At 42.9% G+C, this 22,230-nt stretch overlaps 1 protein-coding gene across 1 annotated transcript in view; it reads right to left on the bottom strand.

Moving 5' to 3' along the window:
• CMTM8 (CKLF like MARVEL transmembrane domain containing 8) overlaps window positions 1–22,230 on the bottom strand; it is a 114,831-nt gene that overhangs the window by 3,796 nt on the left and 88,805 nt on the right. Inside the window, exon 3 of the mRNA XM_082259828.1 lies at window positions 8,843–8,959. Coding sequence (XP_082115954.1) covers window positions 8,843–8,959 — 117 coding nt within the window. The remainder of the gene's footprint in view (window positions 1–8,842; window positions 8,960–22,230) is intronic.

The following is a 22,230-nucleotide window of genomic DNA, read 5'->3' as shown; positions in this document are numbered from 1 at the left end:
AGATAAACTGTAGCCCTTGTATAATCTGTTCCATCAAATCAGATGTCGCCTGGGGAATATCTTTTCCCCTAAGGTCTTGGCGTACCATTCTCGCCCATTCCGTAAGTGTCTGGGAAACTAGACCAATAACAATTACTGGTCTAAATGCTGACCCTATCAGAGAGAAGATGGTGCGGGACTCTGCTTCCATCTTTCGATCCACTGGATCCTTAAAGGACGAAGTGTCCTCCACTGGGATAACCGTGGCTTTATTCAGCCTGGAAATAGGTGGATCCACCACTGGTGGTACCGTCCATTTCTTAATGATGGATTCCTCAAACTGATAGCGTCTAGCAATACGCTTGGAAATAATAAAGGTACGTTTAGAATGCTCCCATTCTCCTTTAATCTTATTACCAAAACACTTGGGTACAGGAAAAACCTTCACCGTTTTGATGGGCTTGTTAGTACCAAAAGGAATCTCTGTTTCAGTTGCCTCTGCCGGTAAAACCTCAAGTTTTAAGGTTTCCTGCATTGCCACAACTAGTGCGTCCACCAATGCTTCTTCCTGAATTATAGCGGGAGAAGAAACGTCCTCCTCACTGTCTGAGGGAGCTTTACCTGAGGTAACAGCCCTTGCAGAGGGACCTGCAACTGCAGTGACCATCTCTGAATCTGAGTCAGAGGTGTCAGATAGTATAGGGGTAGGCGGGGGTCGCTTCCTTGACCCCCGTCCCTGACAGGCCGCCTCCACCCGAGCCACCATAGACTCCAAAATTGCTGTAAATGCCTCTACACTCTGTGCACCGGCGGGTCCCGTGGCCCCCTCGAGGGAAACAGGTGGGGGAATATGTGTGGCAGGGTCCATGATAATTCCAGTCACTTCCTGGATAATATAATTCAAAAATAAAAAACTTTTTTTTTTTTTTTTTTCAGACCCCCAGCGCCACAAAAGCCCCTTAGTGTTACCTGCTAGGGATCCCTATCGATCGAGAGAGAGAGAGATAGACCCCCAGGCTCACCACTTGATGCTCAGAGTTTAACTGCAACAGGTTACAGCGCTGTCTTGACAAACAGGAAGTCTTTTGGCTGGCTGCCCAGGAAGAAAGGAGGCGGCTCCGCCCCTCTGCACGCCTTCCGGCGCCTCCCCTAGCTCCACGAGGTGTTTGGATCACCTCAAACATGGCCGCCCCCATGCTGGAGACACGAGGCTACGCCAAAATGGCGGCTCGTGCGATCCAGCAAAAAAAATGGCGGCGGCCTGTACTGAATAGCGGTGTGCTGCAGGACACACAACACTCTCTCTGCATGGGGATTTGGCGTGGTTGGCGGTACCGGCCCTGGCGGACCGCATGGCCGTTCGGGAGGCCTGCTTATAGCTGGAGATCTGATTTAGGAAGGCAGTCTACATGTCCGTGGCTTCTGACTGGTAGGTACCTTATTCTTATCACAGTAAGATTCCCAGAATGCCACTGATTACAATCTTTTAAACATGTATACAATTAGATTGTTAGCTCCCAAACCAAGCCTCCTGGCTTTTTGCACATAAAATCACACTCAAAGTAGGGGGATCTGTGTCATGTTATAGGATAGAGGGGGACTCTATCTTACCATACAGAGAGGGGCCCGCGTTCACCACAAGACCAGTCAGGGGAAAAGGGGGAACATACTACTCACCATACCGGAACCAGGCGGGCACCAACTCCTGACAGTACCCCTCTCCACCGGGGCGGGAGGGCTGTCGACCAATACGGACGCCGTGACTCATGGTCTTTGGCGTTTCAGCGAGACGTTTAACTCACGGGGTCAGTCCCTTAATGGGACTTTGTCGCGGCCGACCCAGCGCGGAGCTATGGCCTGCACGCGCTCGTAGGCTGAACTGGGGTGACCACCGGATCTCAACATCCAGCCCGTCGCCCAGTTCAGCTTTCTTGCTTGAAGATCTCACAGGAACACTGGAGAAAAAAAAGCTGTCTAAAAAATCTTTTAAGAAAAAATCTTGCCAGGACCGAAGATCCCAGCAAGGTATCTAGGTCCTTACTCCTAACTAGACAGAAAATAACTGATTTGCTGAGGCAGAGAGAGAGAGGATATACCCTCTGGGACTGCCCCTAGGGTGTGGCCAGAGCTTTTTAATTTCCTGTCTAGTCCTGCTCCTGTGGAGGCAACATAACCCGAAGGTGCTGTATCACCGAGGACTACGTCTGTCAATGAGCGATAGAGAAATATATAATATATATATATATATATAATATATATATATATATATATATATATATATATATATATATATATATATATATATACACACACACATATACACACACACACATACATGTATATACATATATACACACACACACACATACATGCACTGCCTTTACTGATCTGGTTCTAAAAATGCTAGCTTCCTGGCAGTCCATATTTATCCAGTAGCTTCTATACCTTCAGAGTAACCGACTCAAAAGACGTATGCAGATCAGTGGTTCAGATTTCTCTAGCTGTGTACATGTTATTTGATGCATTCCTTAGCCATTCCGTTTTACCCTACCCAAGAAAGGCTTTCCTCTCCACTATGGTGTCCACATATAAAGTACATGTAGCAATCAATTTCCATGGTTGCTTGCTCTGACTCTACACTACACTTAGTGCTGGTTAGTGAGGCTGTCCATCTCCATAATATGACATAGCAAGGTACAGGAGGAGGCAAGGCAAAGTCAACAACCACAGAAGCTGGTCACAATTTGCATATCTGAGCATCCAATTTTTCGGATGCCTGGGGTGATCTACAGAGATCTGGAATACAGATCCTACCACAAACCTTGTGTCTTTAAAGTAGTTACAGTTTACCAGCTTGGTTTAACAACCACCTTGTCAATTCTGTTCTCTGGATATACAAACATCATACAGTGCAGCATATGATTGATCTAGAAGAAACGTCTGACTTTGAAAAATGCTTATATGGAATTTATGAACATATACCTGCATTGGTTTTACATTTAGCGGATTTGAGAGTATATTCACTTGTGTGCGTTTATGTGCTGCGAAAAGGACAGTGCCATAATATGAACATCATGTATATCCTCAACTACAGCTCAGCCAGTTACTGAAAAATTAAAACTGCTCTTCACATCCGGTTTTATTTTACTTTTTTAAATAGCTTTTGGATTCACCTTGAAAAAGGGAACAACCAGTGTTTACAAGGGTCACATAACAATACGGTTGTTAAATCAAAATCGGTGATACAATTTAGTTTAAATACAGGCAGAAAAGTAGGCAAATAAAAGATTATGTATGTCGCATTCCATGTGTTTTTCTGGTCAAGGGTTTTTGTCACCGTATCAAAACTATTTTTTATTTATTTTCTAATAAAAAAGATAGAAAAACAAAAAAAGAACAAAACAAAATCAATGAATAAACTGCAGATTCTAACACCTGTTCGCACAGTAGACCATTCTGTCAAATAGGAAATATTTCTGTATTTTTTCTTTTAGCATGGTGAATTATAGATTCAGAATGCCACTTTTGGGGCCTGCACCCAATCAGCCAATTCCCATATTTAGAACGCAAGAGGGGTGGAGGTCATGAGGGATTATGTAGGAACACAACTGAGTTGGGATCCAATCCAGGGGTCTCAAATTTTGGTGATTGTGTGTGGACAGCCTTTGGCCCTTGTATGTTAAGCCTAGCAGACATGGGCTGAAATTTGGGCAGCATCGGTTGGTACAATAGAAACCAGCTGACATTTAGCCCATGTGTACGGCAGACGGTCCAACAGAAGCTGGCTTCTGCTGAAGGGTCATGACTGAAGAAAGATCTGCCGACTGGCAATCTCGGCCAAAGGCTGAAAGTGCTGATCGAAGTGTTCTGGCGGGGGGCTATCCCCCTGTCAGAACACAATAGCACAGCAGGGAAGATCACTGTACTAAGATCGGATTGTTAGTACAGCTGCTCCGACCTGAGTAGTCAGGTTTTTTATTTGGTTCAACCATCAAAGTCTGTAGGTCAAAAACAGCATTGTTTATAACAATACATTCCTCTAATTTGTCAACACATAATAATGAAAACTCTGCACCTCAGGAAAAAAAAAGAGGGAATACTGATGAATGTGATTATGGCTCCTTTCACACGGCCGCTCCGTGTGAAAGGTCCGCTGCGGGACTTTTTTTTTTTTTTTTCCACGGAGCGGATGACATTTCTGTCATCCGCTCCGTGTGCCCGCATATCATCCCATCCGTTTGCGGATGATATGCGGACATAATGTATGTCTATGGCACTGCGGATGTCAGCGGATGACACCGCTGACATCCGATTTTCCTTCCTTTCCGTTTTTTACACGGAAGGAAAAATAGGGTTCTGTTCCGTTCATAAAAACGGAACAGAACTGACAGGAGGAAAATCGGGTGTCAGCGGATGGTATTCCGCTGATACCCGCAGTGCCATTCACTTACATTGATGTCCGCAAATCATCCGCAAAAAAATAGGATGATTTGCGGACACACGGAAAGCAGCTGAGTGGCCGTGTGAAAGGACCCTAAGGCTGCTGCTGGCTTCAAAACGTGCCTAACTTCCACATTCTTGAACCTTATAAATCTGTATATAGACTGCACGGCCAAAAATGCGAATCAAGATTAATCAACAGTTTACCACATATAAACGTGCAAAAAAATACATAAATTCATAAAAACTAATGTCCAAATTATCAGTAAATCCCATTCAAATAATAGTTGCTTAAAAAAAAAACAAAAAAGGAAAGTGAACAGGTGCTGGTGCCATAAAAAAAACAGATAAAAGTAGGGATCGACCGATTATCAGCACCACCGATATATCGGGGGCCGATATGCACTTTCCCCGATATATCGGAATCAGCCCCTGAGGTTACCGATATTTCGGGAAAGTGCTGTACCGGAGTGATGCCTGCAGCTAGAGGCACCACCCCGGTACCGGCGTCCATCGCCGACGGTCAGCTGTCTTGTAATGACAACTGATGTGGCTGAGAAGCCGCTCGGGTGTCATTACAAGGAACGGGAGGGGACGCCCCCCCCCTCCCACGGCTTGCCCCGGGTCTCTCTTCCCACCGGGAGACCCGGGCATCCTACCTGCACGGCCGAAGACCCGATCAAAGCCGCATTCGGCTCTGATCGGGTCTCCATGTAAAAAACCCGGAAGTGATGTCATGACATCACTTCCGTGTACTCGGCGCCAAATGCAAAAGACTGACAGCATTCAAAACAGCCAAACTTGGTGTTTTGAATGCTTTTCAGTGCAGAGGAGGGGTTTGGGGTCTTTTAGACCCCCAGATCCCTCCATAAGGAGTACCTGGGGAAAAAAAATAATAATTTTACATGTCCGAAAATATCGGCCGATACCGATATCGGATGACCAAAATATCAGTATTAAAAAAAAAAAAAAACGATATCGGTCGATCACTAGATAAAACATTACCACTTCCGGGTGCTCCCAAATGAATGTACACTCACCACAATGGATGGACCTTCTATTACTAGATAGGGCTCACTGCATTTTTTTTGGTTGGACCCACTGTGTATCTACAACTTAACCAGTCACATGTACTAGGATGTGATTTCTTCCAACGACATATACAGTATCAGTAAAAGGGTTAATTTTGCAAAGCAGCCAACTTTATTAAACCATGTAAAGCCTTACAATTACACCACACTCGCATGTATATGTCCCTAAGGACCAGCACCAGGTACATACAGGGGTTATGGGTAAAATGGCCACCACCGCCCCGAAACCACAAGCTGGCTTGTGCTCCAGGGATGGGATGTAATGTGTCAGGTTGGGAACACCTTCCCAAAACATCCAATTACAGACTAATGTTCCCCAGAAAGCTTCTTGTTGTCTTTGGTGAGCGAATCATTTTCAGTAATGGCAGTTTGAATGGGAACGTCTCCTAAGATGAATTGGTCAAAGCAGCATGATGGAGTTATGGGTATTTATAAAAATACGATTGTGGCATTGAGTAGTGTTCTCAATGTTGTGTTAAACGTTATTGTTATAGTATAGTTGATAATACTTGAATCCCAAGTTATCAAAATACATTTCTGTGGGAAATGCTGGAGGATATAGGATTTGGCCACGGTGTGTGCAAAAGTGGATTGGGGTAGGGATTTCTAAATTTTTGAACAAAACTTTGGGGAGGGAAGACGACAATACAGATGTTCCAATTATAGTGTATAGTTGTTGACAATAGATAGAATACTTAGGAGCCATAACAGGACATGATTACAGCCTCCCAATGCTGTAGCCAAAAAACATTAATGCCTGAATTCATCGACAATGTAACATTTACCAGTTGAGAAGCCATATGCTATAAATATAGGTTTAGAGGGGCTAACCCACAATTAGCTGTAGAGTTGCAAAGTACAGTAAGTGAAAATCTAGGCATAGGCTGTCCCCATATGTAGGAAGATAATACGGAATTCAACACAAACATTTTCAAAGTTCTTTATACTGGGGCATTAGCGAGGACATAAGAATTTAGTCAGGTATAGCAGACTGATTCTGCTCATCAATGTAGGCGAGAGTTTTTGCCAGTGTTTTTTTCTACCTGAAAGAGGCAAGATGGGAAAGTGAATTTCTTTCTGATCTTCACATCTTCTGATCTTTAGATCACACTAGATGGCCGATGAGGTTTAAATTATATCATCAAAATCAGGAAAATAGGATTTCCCCCAGTTATCTTTACATCCAGAAACTTGAGCAGTTACCAATGACATCTAGTGGCCTAGTCAAAAAGTGAGGGTCTGTCAAATACACAATCACATCATCCACATGTAAGGACGACACTCACTTCCCCAATGAACTGAGTTTCCAGCCCTAAATATGTGAAGTTGCACAAGGTATTTCAGCAAAAGGCTCTATAGCGAAGGCAAAAATAAGTAGTCTCCTTCCTTTAATGTATTAAGAAGCTGTCTGTTATGAGACTAATACTTAGTATGGCTTTCAGTTCACTGTAAAGTTATTTTGCCAAGTTAAAGTTAGGCCCAATCCAGATTTTCAAACCTTAAATGATGCAGCTATTCTGCTGCTAAAATTGTCAGGTGTTATTTGTAGGTTAGTAGACCGTCTCCTAATGTTAGCATTTGTAGCTCAGTCAGTTATATAAATCCCATTTGAACTGATTTGACCAGATACATCATACACTTTTCAAACAAAGGTCAAAAACCTTAACCAGTATTTTGGCATCAGTATTAAATAGGCGATACCAAGCCAAACATAAAGGCCTTCTCCAGTGTGAATCCTATTGCTTAAGCAGTAAAACAATCAGTGCTTCTTTCATGGAGCATGAGTGTTTGCCTAATATTAGTTACCGTATACATTTCTAGAAGAGGACAATGTTTATACCTCTTCCTCCATTCAGCAAGATATCCGTCTATTCCAAGAGTTTTATTTTTGAGAAAGCAGTTAACTGCGTATTCAATTTCTTTCACTGTAAGGGGTGAACCATGAGCAATCTTGTGATGAGTGGAAAGAATGAGCAACTGAACACTCCAAAATGTTCTTCTAGTTCTAAGAAGTGTACAATAAACTCCAGATTCATACATTTTGCTGTAAAACTTTAGGAAAGCTTGTTTAATGCCTTGCTGAGAATACACCACGCTACTATGTTTGAAAGCTAAATTTTTACTGTTTTTGTCGACATATTGAATATCATGTGGTTTTGGTACAGAGGTGTATGTTAACTACCATCTAGAAGGGTCTTTTGAGTTTATTGTGGTAATCGATTGTGGTAGATTTTAAGTGGTCGTAAAGTCTTTTTTTTTTTTTTGCGATTTTAGTCCTCTGATCTTCAAGCTCCTTTAGGGAGCCTTGGAGTTTAAAACCTGCACATGTGATCATGTCCTCCCTCTGATTTGCTGTTTGGTCGTCAGCAGTTCTTTGGCAGGGATTTTAACATATCCTGCTTTAAAGAAGAAAATCTCTATTCTTTATTTGCAAGAAACCTGGTCCTGAAGAGGCCCCATCGGCAGCAGAGGTGCGTGCAGCAGGGTCAAATTTTCCATTTTGGTGGTGGATAGCCTTTAGGCGATAAAGCCTTAAGCGATGCATACTAGCTCATTATGTCTTTCTCTTATAGGTTGCAAAAAAAAAAAAAAAAATGGTACGGGTTTACAACCTCTTTAATGGCATCCCAGTCTTAAGCCCCGTACACACGATCAGATTATCGAACGATCTGTCGTCCGTTTTTTGTGGCATGCTAGTCTGATGTGGAAAGTGAAGAGGTTATTTTCATACGAATTTTGTCGTACAACAGAATTCTACTTCAGAAGTGATGTCATGTGCTGGATTGTTTTGTATGTGTTCTTCCGTCTCTGAGCATGCCTAGTCTTGCTCTTAAGATTTTTTTTCCGTCGAAAACTGTACTAATGAGATGAAAATCAGACGTTTTGATGGACGACAAAAATTATATAGCCTGCACATCAGGATTTTGTCGGCCGAAAAGTCGGAGTCGGCTGTCGAAAGGACCATACTAACAATCCGAAAATCGGCAGATCGGTCGTCGGACAAATTTTCCCTACAGATTTTCTTATCATGTGTACGGGCCTTTGGAGTTCAATGTTGTCTCCAGGAGAAAACTGGTTTGCTCAGCTGCTTTTTGACAAGGCTGAGACCTACTGTGTATTTGTAGATTTCCTCATTTCTTATTCAGAATGGAGAGGTATCACCTCAAAATATACGCAGGATTATGTGCAGGAGGCATTGGACGAAGCCCACTAGAGATGCCTCCCCTCGCTCCTGTCAAATCCACCCACTTTTATTTTACATTCTTTATTTTATAAAGACAAGATTTATTTTACACAGGCTACAAAGGCAGTAAAAAATAAAAAAAACTCACCGCAGACGACGTCCAACTATTGTAGTTGTGATCAAGAATTTCTTTGGTAATTGAAGTTGCATCTACCACAGCAGCAATGAGGTATAAAACAAAGGCACTTCCATAAAAACATAGACTCTGTTGAATTCAAACAAGAAAAATAAGGGCATTTGCAGTAAACACAAAAATGCATGTTAAATAAAAAAAAATTAAAGTCTAGAATGGGGATCCTAAGATCACAGCAGCTCACTCATTATCTGAGTTAGTGCACCAATTATTATTGCTGGCAAATTATTTTTTTAGTATGCTATTTTTATTTGACAAATAGTGCCTTCATGGGGACTCCAAAATACTTTGTGCACTATTGGTCAAGGCGGCACAAAAGAAATGAGGTTATATGGTAAGAACTGTCTCCTAATTGTGTGAAGCGATTTGGGGTTGAGCTCTAGGAAACCAGGGTTATATATAAATAGTAGGTTACTTGTGTAGTTATGCCAACATCCCTAAAATTAAACAAGTGGTTATTTGGTTCCTCGGACCAGTGTGTGGGACTTTGAGGCAATGATATGAGAAACAAAAAGCAATGTGCGTTTTTTTACGTTTATCATAAAACATATAATTTACAGCATGTATATAACATGAAATTTTAAGTGCTGGGTGGGTAAGAGGCCCATCCGTGATAGTGCACGAAAAAGAAAGGGGTGTGACACTGTGAATATTGGTGACTTTTAGAAACACAGAGTCCTGCCATCCATGGGTGTTGGATGTTGCAGGAAGAGTCTCAGTCCAACGCGTTTCGGCTGCCTAAGTGGCTATGCCTTTTTCAAGGATATTCACCATATCTATAAAGATATTAGTCTTTATTAGTGTCAAAAGAAGATTTGAAGCAATTTCAACTTGTATAATCTGTATTAATAGCTTACATTAAGTAACAGTGTTTTGTACAGTTTCTCAATCGGTATATATGGAGGTGCCCCTCTTTTCTCCAGGGCAGCCACAAGATCCCCAAAAAAGAAAAGGAGTGGCGGTAACATATATTCTGAAAGACCAAGTGTGATTAGATTGGCATTTGGATGATATGTATGGGTATACTGCCATGATTATTTCAAGGTTATACTCACAGGGTCCAGGGTGTACTGGTTTTCCAATGGTGAGTGCCCTTGGTTGTAATGGCTGTCCCTGGAAATATATAAATTTTTGTGTTGACTATATATGTCCAGATGTTTTAGATTTTTTGCATACAATTGGTCAGGTGGTGGAGTACCTTATGGGCTTCTTGGTTGCCAGATGGTCTCTCTATCAGAAAGAACACACACCATTTATGACAATCAGGAAGATGTCCATGTGCCTATAATTGATGTGAGGTAATTTGAAATTGGTGCAATTTACCTTGTGGTGCTGCAAAAAAGCTTTTGGGGGCTACAGAGCACTTTCTGGTAACAGGATAGTCTCTCTGTTGCAAGATGGTCTCTCTGTTGAAAAACACATCGATTTGTAGCAAACAGGGAAAATCCCATATAGTGCAGGGCTGTGTCAGAGTCCTAGATCGTTATGTACAGTACCTGTGTCCAGCAGGGGGAGTCCTGTCAAGAGATGGGGGTGGTCAGCCGTCCTCCAGGAGGTGCTTCCTCTCCCAGGTCTGGAGATGAATGGCACGCTCCAGGGATCCCCGGCGCCTTAAATATAGGCCGCGCATGCGCAGTGCTGCGCAGCGCGGTCCTATCTGTCAGGGCGGAAGGGCTTCACTCGTGCCTACCGCGCATGTGCCGAGGCTATTGCGCGGCCAGCAGCGAGGGAGTCCGTCCGCTGCCTGGCAACTAAGGACGCCGCCGACACGGAAGAGGAGGGGCAACCAGGATGCCGTTGGCTATTGGTGGAGCCGACAAGCCTCCGGCTCAGATCATGGGGATTGTATTGATGGGCAAGGAGGATTTGTTGTAGATGAATGAACAAATTGCATAGGGTAGATAAAAGAGAGACAAGGAGACAAATCTTGTCTGAGTGATGGCTGGTGACTAAAAAGTTTTGATTAGTCAGTTTTGCCAGATACAAAGCCATCGAGGAAGGGTTTGAAGCTCTCTGCTTCGTTGAGGCCAGGAGGTGTGGTTGCTCTGAGGCGTCTGATCCACCTCATCTCCCTTTGCAAGAGAGTTTTGTTCCAATCGCCCCCCCCCCTCCCCGGGTTATGGAGCCTGTCCAGGGCCATAAATCTTACATGGGGAATTTTGGATTGGTGCTTGTCTCTCACATGTCTGCCGAGTGGGAGGTAAAAATTGCACATCTTCAGGGATGCCAAGTGTTTGCCAACTCTGTTGCGAAACTCTTGTTTTGTTTTTCCCACGTAATATGCTCTGCAGTCGCACTCCATCAGGTAGACTACTGCTTGGGTTTTGCAGTTGATGAAGTGGGCCGGTGTGAATAACTCCCCATTCGGTAGAATTTTGGTTGTGCTTTTTACGATAACCTTGCATAGGGTCTTATCACACTTGGTCTTTCAGAATATAAGTTACCGCCACTCCTTTTCTTTTTTGGGGATTTTGTGGCTGCCCTGGAGAAAAGAGGGGCACCTCCATATATACCGATTGAGAAACTGTACAAAAAACTTAATGTAAGCTATTAATACAGATTATACAAGTTGAAATTGCTTCAAATCTTCTTTTGACACTAATAAAGACTAATATCTTTATAGATATGGTGAATATCCTTGAAAAAGGCATAGCCACTTAGGCAGCCGAAACGCGTTGGACTGAGACGCTTCCTGCAACATCCAACACCCATGGATGGCAGGACTCTGTGTTTCTAAAAGTCACCAATATTCACAGTGTCACACCCCTTTCTTTTTCGTGCACTATCACGGATGGGCCTCTTACCCACCCAGCACTAAAAAATTTCATGTTATATACATGCTGTAAATTATATGTTTTATGATAAATGTAAAAAACCGCATATTGCTTTTTGTTTCTCATATCATTGCCTCAAAGTCCCACACACTGGTCCGAGGAACCAAATAACCACCTGTCTCCTAATTGTAGTCTCACATTGTCGCTGTTACATACACCATTGGTGGTGACACTGACTACAAGCTCCCACACATGGCACAGGCATGGTTCATCGTTGTCACCATCTGTAAGGCTGGCTTTACACTGTTCCATGTGCATGGAGATTGCAAGGTAGGGCACACAGGTAGGTGTGAATGGGCCTATAGATTTTCCCTTTTTCTTTCACACTAACTGCAACTTACATGTGAGCCAGCCACATAGAGACGAATGGGATTTCTACTTGATATCTATTTCATGCAGTAAAATCAAGAACTTTGCTGCATGAAAAGGATTTGTGTAAATATGCATTCAATTATTCCAGAGCAGTAGATGCTGGAGCGAGTGCATGTAGACAGAAAAATGGCTGAGCTGGAGATCAGCACCATGGAGATGAAAAACATGACAGTAATTAATGAAAAAAAAAAAAAAACATGGCAATGGTTTATTATAAAACATGCATTAGCCTACAAAGCATATCTATGGTCAAAATGTAAAATCATATATTAATTTCCACATTTTATCTCAATTATTTCTAGCCTACTCCTATTAAGCTGAGTGATCCTGAAATTGTAAACTTATTTTGCGAGTAATCTCACATATACTTCCTTGAATCCTATGACACTAATTAAAAATACTTGATAGGCACTGCTGTGTCACAGAGCCTGCATTCAGAGGGGCTTAGGGGAGGAGTTTCAGAAGGCGGAGTCAGTATAGAAATCACTGCCTGCAGGTAGCAAGGGACCATGGGATAAGTAGACAATGGATATTTAAAGTAAATAGTAGAGGGGAGGCTGCAAAGCATGCAGGGAACCCAGGATTTTGTTGAAGGAGATGGCCAGTGGCCAGCAAACAGGCAGAATTCACAAAACGAAAAGAGAATTTTCAGGTAAGCCTATACTGAATTGTCAAAAATAACTGTTTGTTTTGCTATTCCAATGGTGATTTTATTAAGGGAAATTGTATGCTGTGACCATAGATTTCCTTTTAATGCTGCCCTATTAGGGTATTCACATTCCTCCCAACTTTCTGAGATGGGATTGAGGGAGACCTATTAGCAAAAGTATGTAGGCATAGGACACACCTCCTGCCACACCCCCTTAAAGGAGAATGGGAAAAAAATGGATTGGTTAAACCCACAAGTGCTTTTTTACCACTACTAGTCCTTTATATTAACATTAGGAGTTTACAAATGCAGCAATTTAGAAATTGGATGAAAGGTTTAGCACTGTAAAACACTTTTGATAGATAGGTATTGCGTATATATATATATATATATATATATATATATATAATATCTCTAACCAAAATTAGGGATAAATCAGAGAGGAAAGAGGGACAGAGGGACTTTGTTCCAAAGCACTGCCCCCTTGAGGACTGCTAAATAACACACTTTCGGGTCCCCCTGGGTTACCGTTAGCAACACTGGCATTCACAATTTTAACACTTTACTTCTTGGCTCAGTCAACGATCAGTCCAGGTGTTGTAGTTGCTTTTTGGTGTTTTATTGTAAATAGAGTTGGGAGAAGGGAATAGTGGGATGCTCCAGGTTAACTATTCACAAAGTTGGGAGGACATCTGTCTGATGATGCAGCCATTCCTTTGATCCCCAGGCCAGCCGCTTGCGACCACGTGCCACCATACAAAGGAGGCGGCAGCCGCCACCCTCCCTCCAGGACTCTGCTCACCAGCCAAAGACCCTGCAGCACATATGCTCCTGGCTTTTATAGAGTATCCCATAATGCACCGAGACAGCCAGTCCCTGCCAATCACCGGGACTGTATGAACCTCGCTAGCGGTAAACCCGAGAGTGACTCGGGGTAGGAATTTCCTGCTATTATCGGTATCCCCGAGTCACGCTCGGGGTGAATGGACAGAGCTATGCAGACAGCGCAGCGGAGTATCTTACCTTCTCCTGGCGATCCAGCGATGAGCTCTCATTGCTGTGACCGCCAGCCGAGATCTCCGCCGCTCGTCTGTCGGTAGGAGGACTTCCTAGTTCCGTTCCCTGCAGCAGCAATGCTGCATGGGTGCGGAACTAGGGAGGGAAATTAAAAAAAAAAACAAAAAAAAAAACGTTGCACAAAACACATAACACATTTTATATTATATTTATATATATATATATATATATATATATATATATATATATATATACACATATACACATACACACACACATACATATATATATATACACATATACATACCTGTATACACACACACATATATATATAAAATTATATTATTGATTCGATTATAATTCATGCGTTATACATTATATATGTGTGTGTGTATATATATATATATATATAACGCATGAATTATAATCTAATCAATAATATAATTTTATTATATATATTATATAATAAAATTATATTATTGATTTGATTATAATTCATGCGTTTGTGTTTCAAATTTATCACATCTGGGATGTCTACTAGAGTCTTGTTTTGGTCAGGTTTAAGTCAGTAATTACTAAGAATTGTAGGCCTATAATACATAACGCCAAATTTCCATGAAAAGAATTGTACCGCTTTTGGTACAGAATTCCTGACAGAATCATACCGCCAGGGAGGTTAAAGCCTGTGTACCCATTGGTCAGGTTCCCTCCCACTGTCCAACATGCCTCCCTATTGGACCAGTGTGAAACACTATCTAGACCCAATGAATCACACACTTAGCAGACCTAACTCACAGGTCTTGCTCTCTGGTAGGCAGAAAGCAATATAGATTTGCCTGCTGCTCCTCTGATAGGCAGACAGAGCCAAAAACTATACTCTCTCACTAGCACCTACCTAGGAGGGTGCTACATAAAGTAGTGAGTGTACAGCTTGTATAACAGAGTCAATTTGCTGTCCCCTCAAAATAAGTCAAAACACAGTCAACGCAAGTCAGCGAAAATCAACACAAGGTCTCTAACATCCACCAGCTCTTTGAGGTCGTCATGGAGGAGTGGAAGAGGACCTGTGAAACTGCGATGAACTCCATGCCCAAGAGGGTTAAGGCAGCGCTGGGAAATAATGGAGGCCACGCAAAATTTTGACACTTAGACATTTTCACTTTTGTTGCCAGCAGTTTAGACATTAATGGCTGTGTGTTGGGTTATTTAGAGGGGGCAGCAAATGTAAACTGTTATACAAGCTGTACACTCACTACTTTACATTGTAGCAAAGTGCCATTTCTTCAGTGTTGCACATGAAAAGATATAATAAAATATTTACAAAAATGTGAGGGGTGTACTCACTTTTGTGAGATCCTGTATTAATTCATATTCTTCTAAAATAAAAAAAACTGAGGTGGAAGGGGTTCTTGGCTCAACCCTATAGAGAAAAGGTCTCAATTTGTAAATAAAAATCAGTTCCCTTTACTTCTAGATCTACTGCTGGCTTTGACATGCATTTTCCAATGAAGTCAAACACTGCTTATACTTTATTTTCAATGTATGCTCAGTTTCACTCTCCCAGGTTTGTGAAAAATGTAATTACAAGAACTCTTGTCACCAACACAACCGTTCACAAAGTAGGCCTAAGGCCTCAGGCACACAGGACGTTTATACAGCTGCTTCTAGGGTCGTCTGGTATTTTTTTTCCTTGTCTCTAAACGCCCCTTATGTTAGCCATGCACACATAGGCTGTCATGCCTTCAGCTTGGAAGTAATTGTTAGTGGAACTTGCAATACCAATATTGTCCACAAGATGCCACTGTGACAATACAATTGTTGTACAGTACTTTATGGTATTTCCTGTTCTCCTGTTTCCTGTTAGCAGCGTTTAGTGGCAGGGGCTTTTAACAGGCAGGAAAAAAAACCCGATGCCAGTGCGTCCAGGAGCAGCAGAGTTAGAGCAAATAAAAAAAAAAAATTGACGCTGCTAAACGCGCCTAAATGCTAGTTCTTGAGCATTAGTTCATTTCAATGGCCAGAATAAATTATTTATTCTAGCTAATGAAATGAATTAACGCACAAGAGCTTGACACCTGTAAAAGCTTCTAAAAGCTTGTAAAAGCTTTAGGCCTCATGCATGCACACAGAACATTTTAAAAAAGGAGCTGCAAAGCCAGTACCGACACCAGTAAAAGGCAGCTGTAAAAACGCGCATTTAGAAGCTTTTTTCATTGGCGTTAATGACTGTTTAGCCCTGGTCTCTGCCCTCTTCTATTTTCCACTCCCAAATCCAGTTACTACAGCTTAAAAAGGCATGATGCTTAACGCAGTATACATTGAGCCATGTTAGGCATTTTTACAGCTGTAATGCTGCTGCTCCAGAACGCACTGGCCCTGTGTTTTTTTTTTGCAGCCGAAAAATGCCTATGCCACCTATAGCTCATAAAAGGCTATGTGAACAGAGACACAAATTACCAGGAGTGGCCTTTTTAGGCTGTAGAAAAAAAATGCCAAAGTCCAGTGTGCATGAGGCCTTCGCATTAGTTGTTTTCTGCCAAAACATTGCTGGCTTCCAGGCGAATTAAAAAAAAAAAAAAAAAACATCCCGTGTGCATGAGGCCTAATACATTCAGAATGTATTGCAAATACTCCTAGTTTGCTTAAAGGTAAAGCTTATGTCATATACTGCTTGCTCTAGCATGGCATGCTTACTATTTTGAGACCATAATGGTAATTCCAACACCCATTCGGGCTTGATCCCAGTGGTAATAGGCAGTTTGAAGAAAAAATAAATAAATGTCTTGGCATTTTAGAGAGAATGATAATTCTAACATTTGTTACAAAAAGGCATATAACAATGTAGCAGGTTTACCAGGCCTGTGGCCTGATGTGGGTCTGCCATTGTTACCGGTTACCTTTCCAGCCCATCTGAGCTGCGGCCCTGGATGTAGAGACTGAGACATGGACAACTCCGGCATCTTGGTTTTGTTGTTTTATTGTAGATAAAGTGGATTGGAGAAGGGAATAAGTGGGATACTCCTTTAGGCTTCAACTATATACACTTGGGACTTGGTTCCTGAAAAATGCCTGTTTGGCGCTTCCTTAACGCCAGTTGGCGCTACCTTAACGCCAGCCGGCACCAGCCAACACTCACTAACTCTGAAGATACTCCGTAGCTTAATAGAAGTGCTGAATCTCTGACTTAAAGTCCAAAAGATCCAGGACTGTGAAATTGTAGAACCACCTACACTGTTACACTGCAACAAGTCACTGAATACTTCCCTCCCGCCTTGCTCTGGCTTGAGGGAGTATGTTGTAGAATTCTGTAAAGCTGTAAATCCCAACTGGCACACTCTGTACAATTCAGGGCCCAATAGTAGGTGCCCCCTTTAACCTTTAATTCTTCGGGGTTCACTGTCTATGCACCCCCCTCTAACTTCAGGGTCCTCAACCTAGGTACCCCCTTTCCGCTAGCTGGCACTGGATCCCAGAACCTCTTCCGGAGTGGTCCCCTTTAACTCTGGCAGACCCCCAGGGGCAATCCTCAGTACTCACGACCTGTGTAGGCTTTCCTGGGACTGGACCCCTCTCGCTCTCCGCAGGTTCTCAGCACACCGGATCCCCTCAGCTCAACTCAGCACTCTCTGGATTCTCAGGAGACACCCCGAGATATCCGCTTCCTTCAGACCGGAGGAGAGACAGCCAATCTGCCTTCTGGGGTAGTTACAAGCCTGAATGTGTCCCCTGATTGGGTTTCCTCCACAGCCCTATGAGAAGCCTCTTACAGGAGCCAGTGGGGAGACTTCACCTTCAGCAGGCACACCTGGAAACCATGACACCCTGACTAATAAATAACAGCCCTGCTGTTAGGCAGACAAGGCCCACTATACCTTTACCTAGGACCTAAATGTAGCGTGCTACAACAACAACTAATAACAATAACTACACAGTGAAACCCAGCTATGAAATCAAGCTATGATCGTTCTATTACATTGATGCATTCTAGTGCATGGCCTGTGCTCTTTAGGATGCACACTCTCTTATTTAAAATGTTCATTTTATTCAGTTTCATAATTACCCCTTTCTTTAAGGGAATCAAAAGTTAAATTTCACTCTGGGAATGGACCCAAGACTCCAAACGTATTCCAAGCCATTAAAATCTGTCCACATACACACTGGCACACATCAGTTGTACAACCTCCATTAGGTTAACCAACAAGTAAAAAATGATTGTCCTAATCATGAGTAATAATGATGGATTTCAAGCATTGTAAATGCTTACTACAGTACAAAGTAATTTCCCAACAGGTTAAAAAAAAAAAATCTGTGTGACCTTGTGCCAGCTAGAGTTTTGTTGAGTCCTGGTTGTATGGCACAACAATCGCAGACAGGCCTGTCATATTTATTATAATAAACTGCTCATATATGGCCAGATCCACAATATGAAATAGAGACTAATACAATCTTAGAATGAAATCTTTTAAATCCCTTACATTTACAGTGCTTTAGGGACTGCAGGCACTGCACACAGCAAGCACACTGCAAAAATCGGAATTCCTTTAATCATCCTTTGACCTGGAAATTGATATACAGTAGAAACTGCTTCTAACAATTTAATCCTTTAAATCATCCTGCCACTCCGACGTCGCAGTTCTAGAATTTTTCATTCGATTCCCGAAGGTTAGTTTACACTAGTTAGTCTTGCCACCAAAGTCATTTTTTCAATTTTTTGCACATGTTAAAATCTGCATTTTTTTTGCTAGAAATTACTAAAGAAAAGCCTACAATTCAAAAGACATCAAGAGTTGTAGCTCATACAGGGCTATAGTCTTCCCTGGCTGGCCCAGCTCCATCACATACTCCTCCATTCCCAGAAGTACAAGGCATTTTCTTTTGGCCACCCACACAGATTGGAGGGTGAGCAGAAAGCTAGATAAGTATATGCTGCTAGGGATGGGGAGTTAGAGGAAACCTGTTGAGAGGGCAAAGCACAGGTTTGCTTTGGGTCCCACTATTAATTTTACCTCAAAACATACATTAAAGCGGAGTTCCACTCAAAAGTGGAACTTCCATGTATCCGTCTTCTCCCCCCCTGCGATGTCACATTTGGCACCTTTCAGGGGGGAGCAGGTACCTGTTTTTGACAGGTACCCTGCCCTCACTTCCGTCTGACCTCGCCGCGGTGAGGTACGTCATAGGTTCGGCCCCCTTCTCCTTCCTCTGCTTCCAGGCCAGTTACCGAGTGCAGCGCACTTCGCACATGCGCAGTAGGGACCCACCCGTGAAGCCCCAAGACTTCACTGCCAGGTTCCCTTACCGGCAATGACGGCAGCAGCACCTGACAGCTGATGGAAACATCGGCTGCAGTGCCGACATCGCTGGATTACAGGACAAATAAGTGTCCTAATATTAAAAGTCAGCAGCTACAGTATGTGTAGCTGCTGACTTAATTTTTGGAGGGGGGGGGGGGTCTCCACTTTAATGAAAACCATAATGAGGAATTTTTCTTTGTGCTTAGCTAAAAGATAGGTTTAATACCTGGGATGTAATTTACAAAATTCATATGCCTTTTTCTGTGCTGTTTGATAGTTGCACATAATCAAGCGGTTAAAATGACAAGCCCTGCATTTAAGGAAAACATGACCTGACAATCCTAGGTACAAGGCATGCAAATCTCGGCTCAAAAGTCAGAATTTGTGATTAAATTGTACAGTTCTTTTTTCCCAGAATTAAAAGCCCACTTCCTCATTTCCATTTAAATTCAAATTTGGTGTGTAGGTGGGAAAGCTTAGAAGTTTGAACTATTAGAATAATGCGCCAAATGACTCATGGACCAAAACAACAAAGATAACCATTTTAAACTACAGCAAGACTGAATTTATACATGAAAAAACATATTAGAGATTCCCCTGGTTGGTTGATGAACTGCTGTTACCCCAACATAGTTTGAGAAGAGCGTGACACACATAAACCTACATCATGTCAAGTTTAAATTTAATGTACATGCAGTAAATGGAAAACCCAAAGTTGCATTGCTTAAAGCCGAACTCGAACAAAAATGTTCCTTTTCAGTGGGTCTACCCCCACACTGCAAGGGTTAAATACTTGTTTAGGTCTGGGGGACAAGGAAAAACAGTTTTTCTTACCCGATAAACCGTTCCCACAGACTTCCACTGCACTGCAAAGCCCGCCCCAGCAGCAAGTCCCCCAACCCCCCCCCCCCCCCCCCGCCACAGCGGTTGCTAGTACAATGCAGGGTCCATAGCATTACTTTGGAGGGGAAGACATGGAGAAATCGTCCACTTGTGGACCATAGAGAAGCACTGGCTGCTGCAAGAGCAGAGGATTGGGTAATTAAAACTGCTTTTCCTGGTTCCCTAGACCTAAACAAGTATTTAACCCTTGCAATGGGGCTGCCGCACTGTAAGGGAGGATTTTTAATTTCTCTGGGTTTTGGCCTTAAAGCGTACCCAAATGCAAAAATATCCCCCAAAAACATAATATATTGCAGCTTAACAGTCCTTAAATGTGTGGTGCTACCCCTGCAGGGGCCACTGGTAATGTCTGATTCTTACCCAATTGTACAAAGCCTGCCTACCACTACAAGCACCAGTCTATTTATTCTGGCTCCAATAACTTAAGTCTAGAAGATGTCTTTTTGAAATGTATTGCTTACAGAACTTTAAACAGGAAAGGGGTTAAGGCATGGGTTACTCCAAAAAACAATCAGCAATAGCAATGAGAGGACAATCTTCTCCCCAGTCTCTCTTTCAAAGGTAGTTGGGACAATGAACAGTCTAAAGCCTCGTACACACCAACGAATTTCCGCCGACCGGTCGTTCGTCTTTTGTCCAGAGTGGTGTCTGTTGGTTGGAATGTGCTCTAGACTGCACACGAATTTTGTCGTCCGACAGAATTATACTTCAGAAGTGATGTCATGTGTTGGATTCCTTTCTTTGTGTTCTTTCATCTCTGAGCGTGCCCAGTCTTGCTCATAAGATTTTTCCCTGTCGAAATCTGTACTGACTGCACGAAAATCCGACGTGTTTTGACGGTGGACAAAAATTTTATAGCCTGCACACCAGAATTTTTTCGGCCGAAAAGTTGGAGTCGGTTGTCAAAAGCACCATACTAACAAGCCGAAAATCGGCAGATCGGTCGTCGGACAAAAATTCCCAGCCGAATTTCGACTCGTGTGTACGAGGCTTAAGGCCTCACAGCTGTAGGTCATAAGGCAATTCCCTTTGGCATCTAGCTACCTTGCGCCACTGCACAACTATTGGTACCCAATGCAGTTTACCAGGTGCTGCACAGTAACCTGAGGGGGGGGGGCACTTTCTTCTTGGCTTATTCTCAAGGATTCTGCTGAGTGCAAGGGAATGGCCAATACCCTAAGACCCCCTGGCACTTATACCCCATAAGAACACAGTCACCATGAATCAACTCTGAGTCTTTACTCACAAGTCCCAAGGGCAACTGCCACCTTCCTCCAGACACGGTCCAGGGAGACAACCCTTCTCCAGATGAGATCCCTTGTGGTGAAGTCCTAAAGGCCTCCAGAACAGCCACACCATCCATGGGCTGCCTCATGAAGCATTTCTCCAGGCTTTGGAACCCTCCTGGGGAGAAGGAACAACCTCTCCAGGGTTTCAGACTATTTATCACCTCCCTAGCCACTTTCTGCACACTTCTATCCAGGCTGGTCATTTGAATCTCACTTCCTTTGTTCTGGGAGCTCCCAGCTTGTGAAATCCAGAACAGACCAGATCAATCAATTATTGCTCCCTTAAATACAGAAGGAGCCAAAGCAAAATGTGCCTAGCACCCTACGCTAGGAGGGTGCTACATCTGTGATGGCTGAATTTGGTTTTTTTTTTAAGGATCTTATTCTTTTATTTTGACCTGGTGATCCTGCAGTAATGCACTTCCTATCCTAGGTTTACAACATTCACTCACTGTACTATTTCTATGGAGGAGGAGCAGCATTGTCACCCCAGGCTTCTCTCCTGATTTGGTCTTCAAACACTCCCTTCTTTCCTCATCTGTGTTACATATTATGGATTGTGGCTTACAGAAGTTAGCTGGAAAGGCTGATAAAATAGTTTGTACTGTAGTTGCGGAAAAAATACTTAGTCTGAAATAAGAAAAATAATGCAGCTACCACAACTAAAGGAGACTTATGGAGCTGCAATACATGTATATTACATTATTGTTCTTGGGTTTACATACGCTTTAACCACTTAAGGACCGCCCAGCGTACATATACTGCGGCAGGGTGGCCCTTAAGCATAAAATCACGTATATGTACGTGAATTTTTTTAAGGCTGTAGGGGGGCGCGCGTGCCTCCGGAGCCGTGCTCCCGCTGTGATTGGACACAGCGGGAGCCAGTCTGCGGGACTGGCGGCCACGATCGTCGCCGGCCTCCAGCGATTGTCAAGGAGACTGACAGAACAGCCATCTGCCTATGTAAACAAGGCAGACGGCTAAT

Source organism: Pelophylax lessonae, assembly GCF_965119305.1.
Source record: "Pelophylax lessonae genome assembly, chromosome: 5".
Lineage (NCBI taxonomy): Eukaryota > Metazoa > Chordata > Amphibia > Anura > Ranidae > Pelophylax > Pelophylax lessonae.
Note: the sequence above shows the minus strand (reverse complement) of the source record. Positions and strands in the feature narration are given on the sequence as shown.